The following is a 7,581-nucleotide window of genomic DNA, read 5'->3' as shown; positions in this document are numbered from 1 at the left end:
GAAGTTCTCCCTCTCGTAGATCTTCATCCTGAACTGACCTCTGTGCTGTTTTTTTTAGAGTGAATAAAAACAATTAATATCAAGATTTGTGGGGGTTGTCACTCTTATGGAAACCATAGTATAATGGATGCTGTTTTAAACCTACCATGGGGATCATACGGCAAGACCTGATGCAGTCCCTCATGCCCATCATGCTCATGTAGTCGGCGTACTCGCCCCTCCTCATGAAGAACTGGTTCCCCATGTAGTTGGGGCGGTCGTAGACCATGAAGCAGCCGCTCTCCACCCTGCAGGAGTGACACCTGTTCAGGTAGGAGGACATGTCGGAGCAGTCGCTCATGCACTCATAGGAGCGACCCTGGAAGTTCTTCTCCTCGTAAAAGATGATCTGAAAAAGGAAATCATAGAGGAAAGAGGTATTTAAGCTAAAAGATAAATTACCATAGTTGATAATAATTAAAGAATAAAAGGTGAGGTGAAAGTCCTTACCTTGCCCATGGTCATGGTTGTGGTGTTGGTAGTTCAGAGAACTTTGTTGCTGGTAAACTGATGTCGGTCCCGTTTTAACAGTTACTTTTATACTTGACCAAACCCACAGAGTATGTGGCCTCTATTGTGTAAACCCCTGACCAAGCAACATGGTATAGAGGCCTATAGAGTGCTCAGGGGCATTTGTCACATTTCCATGTGACTGGACCCCCTAGAAGACTTTAGAATGGATTTTTTTCAATAGGGAAGTCAATACAATGAACATTTTTGTCGTTACAATACAGAATAACAAACAATAGACTCAAAACATGCTGTACGGCCCTCTAAGTGGACAATTTATAGACATGAGTTTCCTTTTGTGTGACCACAATAGTCTGACATGCAATCTATAATGCACATCTGTATGAACAAGTGTTAATTTAGCTGTTTGTAGAGCCATGTACTGTATATAGTATAAATACAAAAATAACCATGTTAATTACCCAGTTTACAGGGTTTACTAGCTTTTTTATGAGATATGTTTTGCTTCACTGTGAGGATGTTTAAGTGTTATTAATATACAGTAATTGTCAACAATGAGAACTTCTTCTATGAGGACATATTTTATATTATTATAAATTGTCACTCACCACTTTCAAAACTGCACTTAAAACTCATCTATTTAAATCTGCTTTTAACCTGTGATGCTAGTTATGTATGCTTTTGTTTCTTACTATTATGTCTTCTCTTTTGTTTGTATTGTAATCACTTGTATTGTTTCTGTTTTCACCATGTAAAGTGCCTTTGAGTACCTTCTAAAGCGCTATACAAATAAAATGTATTATTTACTATTATTAATAGAACTGTCTATTATTATATCGCCATCTATTATCTGTTTATACATCAGCCTCCACACACGTGTGTCCACAGGAGGAGTCACAGTTGTTGGTAATTACATTAGTAAACTCTTATATCTGCTTACATTAAAGTGTGTTTGTTATAAACAATTTATTACATGTTTTAATGTTAAGTAGAGAGTTACTCTCATCATGAAGGTAGATATATACCAGGTCGTCTATGCAAGTTCCTAAAATATTCTGGGAAGGTGGGACAAAGCGTATCGAGCATATAAAAGGATTTTTACATAGATTTGGTTTTGAATAATTTAGTGTGACAACAACACAGCTTCAATGATGAGCTGGAACAAGCAGATAATAGTCTTCTCGATCATTTCTCAATTATTTGGACATGTTGAGTAAAATTGCTTCAGAAAATTATGTTCTTGAAAGAATCTGGAGAAACGTGCTTTGTCGGCCAAGTGTGTGAACATATACAAGGAATCTTTATGGACTTTTATGTCTACGAATATGTGGAAAAACATGGTGTGTGTGTGTGTGTGTGTATGCGCATATATATTTATATTAAGCACCAACAACCAACAAAAAGAAAATTAACTTAAATAGAAATAAAATAGAATAAATAGTCTATATAAGTCTATGTAAGTTGGAAACAAAATAAGTAAATAGTGAATTGATATACATGGACTGGAAGATTATGCAGTATGTGTCCTCAGATTATGTGTTTGGAAAATTGTGTGTGATACCAGAGTGTTTGTTCTTTCTTATATATTGTTGTTTAAATACAAAGCAAGCATAATTGAAAAAGACACACAGAGATGAGATATTAGTTTTATTGTCAAACAATATATTTCATATATTTCTCGGCGACACCCGCCCTGCATAGCTGGTTGAGGCGGAGATGATTAGTTGAGGTTCGCCGTTGACCTCCAGCTGGATACTCCATTGGTCATGGCACAAATCAGGTTATCGGTACTTCGGCGAGCTTGGACATCCGGCCATTGCTTGTCAGGTCTTGACAAGAAAAGCTTGACATTTTACATATCTTCCATATGCGTTAGGCATCTTTGTTGGTTGTGGGAGATGACTAGCTCTGTGGAAAAAAAGGATTAATACTTATTCCTGTAACTTCAGCGTTACCTCGTTCTGTCGTGTGTGAACTCACTTCATGGTGTGTGGGTAGAAATGCATTATCTTTGAAAAGTAGACCCAATTATTTGGCAAGCTAGAGTACAGCTACCTTGCAGTGGCATATTTTTCTGCAAATTATCTAATTTCATTGCATCGATCAATTCCCCTTTCTTTCACCTCCATCTACTTTGTATATAGGCTGTTATGTTGGAAGTGTCAGAATGTCAAAGATCTTTGGCTAATTCCTATCAAGCATCTCAGGATCTTGTTCATGAGTAAAGTGGTGCAGGATATGGACAGGTAGTTTGATGCAGGTGTTGTACTGGATCGTTGTGGTGAAGCGAGACCTGATTCTGATAGCAAAGCACTCGATTCATCAGTCCCACTATGCTACGACCCTCACCAAATTATAGTTGATTCGCTTTTTTTATTTTTCTGCAATTTTGTGCACAATTTATTGGAAATTTTGGACATAAGCATAAGTTCCCTGAATTAATCTGGGTGTGTATATTGTTAAAATTGTCTTTCTGTCGTTACCAGAAGATGTCTCGCTGTATTTTCGAAGTTTACCTTCTAGTCACAAGTGGGACGTGACACAAAATGAACCATGATAATGCTAGAGATTGTTGAAGAGAATTTAAATGCACATTTTACAATCAGATTTCGGCTTAATGCGGAAGATTTTCAATCAGTCAAACCAACTAAAGTTATACTCATTAAAATAAAAACCATGACATCAGAATTTAGAAAGTTACATCATTTATTGAAGTCAAAATGTACAACTAGCACATGTCCATGATGCGCCTCATGCTCATGAACCTCATGCCGCTCATGCCCATGTCCCTGAAGCTCCTGTGCTCTCCGGGCCTCAGGTACATCTGCTTGCCTCTGTACTGGGGCTGCTCGTACATCAGCCAGTGGCCGTCCATCACGTTGCAGGACTGGCAGTCGTTCATGCGGTAACGGTCCATGATGTTATCACAGTCGTCCATCAGCTCGTGACTCTGGCCCTGGAAGTTCTCCTTCTCGTAGATCTTCATCCTGAACTGGCCTCTGTGCTGTTGTTTTTTTTTAGAGGGAATAAAAAAATGAATATCCTAATATCAGGTTTTGTGGGGCTTGTAACCCGAAGTAGAATCATGATGGATGCTGTTTTAAACCTACCATGGGGATCATACGGCAAGACTTGATGCCACCACTCATGCCCATCATGCTCATGAAGTCGGCATACTCGCCCCTCCTCATGAAGAACTGGTTCCCCATGTAGTTGGTGCGGTCGTAGACCATGAAGCAGCCGCTCTCCACCCTGCAGGACTGGCACCTGCTCAGGTAGGAGGTCATGTCGGAGCAGTCGCTCATGCACTCATAGGAGCGACCCTGGAAGTTCTTCTCCTCGTAAAAGATGATCTGAAAAAATATTAAAGGGTTTTAAAGACAAAAGTTATAAATACATAATGCCATGATGGCATATATCTTAATTTACATATTTGTAGGCAAACACATTTTTATTATTTAATACTATTTATTTTCTTACCTTGCCCATGTTGATTTTGGTGGTTTTCCAGATCTCCCAGAGAACGGTGTTTGAACTGATACTCTGCCTGTCTGAACAAGGTACATTTATACCTGGCCAGAAACAAAGACAGTGTGCCTCTCCATTGTTCAAAGTCCTGACCCAGCAACCTACTATAGATGCCTATAGTTTTGACGTGCTTACCAATATACCAACAGGGTCACAACCTCTAAACAGAATTTTCCTTTTGCAAGAATAGAGCATATTTCTTTCAAAAATGGTTTAGGCGTTTGAAAATGTACAGTTTAAAATGTGTTGCTGGAATTCTCTTAATAGTCTCGTCAAAAGACAAAATGACTTCAACTGTGGCTTGATCTCACTTTTTGATTCCCCTAAAACATTAGAAGCCAACAAGTTTACATTTTACATCAGCTAAATATTCAGCGGACAAAGGGGTCCTAAAACTAAATCCTGACGGGCATCTTTTTTATCGTCTTCTGAAATCATAATAGTCGACCCCGAAGGCTGGTAATATAAACTATGATATAATATCACACGCTGACTTTCAGCTGGTGATGGCAAAATGATTTGAGAAAAAATTATTTAGAGTGACATGATTGTGGTTATGGGATTATTATCACTGGATTTATTTGCATAGTGAATAAAGAACTTGAAAAACTAATCCGAAATACCTAATATTCTCAATATCTTAATACACATATATGTATTTATTTATTAGAGAATACTATGAAATTGAGTTAAATACGGAACCATTAGATAATACAATTTTTATTGGGTAAGTCACAATGACATTTCTGAGGCACCCGCTTTGACCCTGACATGTAACCAGTTTAGGCAGACAGCTGAAAATGTGCTGCTACACTCACTCGACATGCTCATTATTCTGCATGTATATCCAATGCACCCTTTTTATTATTATTACGGTGGTCTGTTCAAAGCTGAAATCCTGGAGATCTTCCTATCATTTCATCGGGGCCATTAGGACCATCTCCTGCTGAGGCTACTCTTTTTGTGCCAAGCGGGATTTAAGCACACACACGTCTTTACTATAGATTGATGCTGTAAAGTTGCGAGTCAAAGTTCACCAAAGTTGAACTCTACCTGTTGCGAAGGTGTAAATTCGCTTTGCCACTGGAAGCGAATGTTGTATTCGCCCATACGCTCGCATAGAATGGAGGTAAACGGGAGGCGAAAATTCGCTAATTGATAATTCTTTGAACGTTTCCTTCCACAGCAGAAAGAAGTAATTGAAATTATGTTAGAACTGAACTCTCAGTGTTGATGTGACCACTTGACGGGCAACACTTCACCCCTCCACACCATGAACACATATAGGACAGCGACTTCTGGTCAACTTTCACAAATATTGGACCTCTGACTCATGCTAGCACGATTCAAACATAATATTTCCACACATAGAGTTTTTTTAACTAGGCATGACTGATGTACTATAGGTAGGGTCATTTATACGAACAGCTAGCCACAAAACGCAGCTTCATTTTTGGATTAGTTTTCATCTTGTAGATCGTGTCTATAATTCATTCTCTGTCTCAATACTTTTTGGTTTCTTTTCAGCTTTTGCTAAGTTGAGCATAACCATTTCTCAAGTTATTACTGTTCATTTTCAGATAGTCAAACTACAAACATGTAAGTAAAGGCATAATTTATTGTGTGAGGAGTTGTCATTTAAAAAGACTTTACTGGCTTCATATACTGCTGCCCAGAACAATGAAACTGAACATCAGCTCAACCACAGCAAGTTTTTAATGAACTAACAACACTCAACCATGCATAAGTCAAGAAATAAAGATTTGTAAACTAAAATAAGTATCAGAGATCTTGGCAACTAACTACTCACAGAAAGCATCATTTAATCAACCCCACCTTCACCCCAGCCTCCACCTGTAGACTCTGCCTGATCCTAGTTCCTCTAAAGCCCTGGAAATTTGCTTTTGTCCCTTCTTAAACTGTCTGGCAAGGATTCACAAATTGATTGCGCGGATTTTGCGGCCGCACAAATAGGACAAAAAGGAACCGCACCCGCAAAGGGTGAAATGCCGCCCTTGTTACAGCCGAGGCTGAGATACTGTATCCTGACCTTTTGGCCCAAGTGTTGCTCAACCTCAAAAAACATCCTGCTATTCCTGTAATGCAAGTCAATGGTTTACATGGCTTTTTGTTATGAATGTCTGGTCTATGTTTGGAGTCCAAACGGCGATAATTCCACAGCAGATATTATATAACTGTAAGTATTCCTGCCAATACCGAGTAAACCGACAATGCATTATGAAGTTAGTAGATCACCCAGCTTCTGCTAAACCATTTTCTCATAAGACAGCAGTTATAGCCAATATAAAGGTTCACATGGGATATGATGTGATCCTATTAACCTGCTAGAATGGACTAAGCACTTGCCTCTACATTTTCTGGAAGACACTATTCACTATAGGATTAATTGTCATCTAAATGCAAATATTATCTGTGAGGGAATTTGAAGCAAAACGAAATACATTTGAATTGAATACCATCAAATTGCAAATGTGCAATATTTAATAACAAGACTCGTGAAAGCAATTGTAGAAATATATTCTTTATTTTCCATTGTTATGCAGGTCTTATATGCATGAAGGTTTGCCACATATAGGGATGTGCCTCTTGATCATTGACACCCATTGATGCCCATCTCTTCCCGTTGACATCCCCTCTTTTACTGCCCGGTTCTCAAAACAACCAGTGAAACAAGTCTAGATAGCAGAGTAGAAAGATTTTATTTGATGGAATTTAGTGAACATTTAGTTGCAGGAATCAGTGATGCGCCTCATGCTCATGAACCTCATGCCGCTCATGCCCATGTCCTTGAAGCTCTTGTACTCTCCGGGCCTCATGTACATCATCTTGCCTCTGTAGTGGGGCTGCTCGTACATCAGCCAGTTGCCGTCTGTCACGTTGCAGGACATGCAGTCGGACATGCGGTAGCGGTCCTGGATGTTGTCGCAGTCCTCCATCAGCTCGTGACTCTGACCTCCGAAGTTCTCCCTCTCGTAGATCTTCATCTTGTAGGATCCTCTGTGCTGTAGAGAAAATATTTAAGTGTAAAATAAAAGATCAGCAAAAAAACATTGCAAGATATCTGGAGGTTTTACAATCTAGAGAATGAAAAGCCTTCTGTACCATGGGGATGGTACGGCAAGACCTGATGCAGTCCCTCATGCCCATCATGCTCATGTAGTCGGCGTACTCGCCCCTCCTCATGAAGTGCTGGCTCCCCATGTAGTTGGGGCGGTCGTAGACCATGAAGCAGCCGCTCTCCACCCTGCAGGAGTGACACCTGCTCAGGTAGGAAGTCAGCTCAGGGCAATCGCTGCTGGTCTCATACTGGCGACCCTGGAAGTTCTTGTCCTCGTAGAAGATGATCTGAAAGCACACCGATGCTTCATTAGCACCATTTTCAGGGAGCTCCAAGAGGCTTTTTTAATGACTCTGCAATAATGAGTAAATAGAGATTGAAGGGATTTTTTTGTAATGGGTGGATCTTTCCTAAATACCTACCTTGCCCATGGTCATGATTAATTTTAGGTTGGTCCTCGGGAC

General features: G+C 39.6%; 3 protein-coding genes across 4 annotated transcripts in view; all 3 read right to left on the bottom strand.

Moving 5' to 3' along the window:
• The window catches only part of LOC116397665 (gamma-crystallin M3-like), a 1,192-nt gene extending 688 nt beyond the window's left edge, over positions 1–504 (bottom strand). The window contains exons 1-2 of one of the 2 annotated variants that reach the window (XM_031873309.1): positions 490–504; positions 146–388 (exon numbers count right to left, since the gene is read on the bottom strand). In XM_031873309.1, coding sequence (XP_031729169.1) covers positions 146–388; positions 490–504 — 258 coding nt within the window. The remainder of the gene's footprint in view (positions 1–145; positions 389–489) is intronic. The other variant, XM_031873310.1, reaches the window with a different exon arrangement.
• A 2,734-nt stretch (positions 505–3,238) lies between these two features.
• On the bottom strand, positions 3,239–4,033 carry LOC116397674 (gamma-crystallin M3-like). The gene is made up of 3 exons (XM_031873323.1): positions 3,991–4,033; positions 3,621–3,863; positions 3,239–3,514 (listed from the first exon to the last, which is right to left on the bottom strand). Exons 1-3 carry the CDS (start codon positions 3,997–3,999, stop codon positions 3,239–3,241), a joined length of 528 nt encoding a protein of 175 aa, XP_031729183.1. The 5' UTR covers positions 4,000–4,033.
• Positions 4,034–6,681: 2,648 nt separating this feature from the next.
• LOC116397672 (gamma-crystallin M3-like) lies at positions 6,682–7,581 on the bottom strand. The gene is made up of 3 exons (XM_031873320.1): positions 7,540–7,581; positions 7,162–7,404; positions 6,682–7,061 (listed from the first exon to the last, which is right to left on the bottom strand). The coding sequence occupies exons 1-3, from the start codon at positions 7,552–7,554 to the stop codon at positions 6,783–6,785; spliced, it is 537 nt and encodes a 178-aa protein (XP_031729180.1). The 5' UTR covers positions 7,555–7,581; the 3' UTR covers positions 6,682–6,782.

The sequence above is a fragment of the Anarrhichthys ocellatus genome, unplaced genomic scaffold, assembly GCF_004355925.1.
Source record: "Anarrhichthys ocellatus isolate YVR2014 unplaced genomic scaffold, GSC_Weel_1.0 scaffold71, whole genome shotgun sequence".
NCBI classification, from domain to species: domain Eukaryota; kingdom Metazoa; phylum Chordata; class Actinopteri; order Perciformes; family Anarhichadidae; genus Anarrhichthys; species Anarrhichthys ocellatus.
This window is presented reverse-complemented; position numbering and strand designations above follow the sequence as displayed.

Excerpts from the sequence above, each read along its gene's own strand:
- LOC116397674 (XM_031873323.1), bottom strand. Across the intron at positions 3,515-3,620 it reads CTTGCCGTATGATCCCCATG|CACAGAGGCCAGTTCAGGAT; the intron begins GTAGGTTTAAAA and ends AAAAAACAACAG.
- LOC116397672 (XM_031873320.1), bottom strand. Across the intron at positions 7,062-7,161 it reads CTTGCCGTACCATCCCCATG|CACAGAGGATCCTACAAGAT; the intron begins GTACAGAAGGCT and ends TTTTCTCTACAG.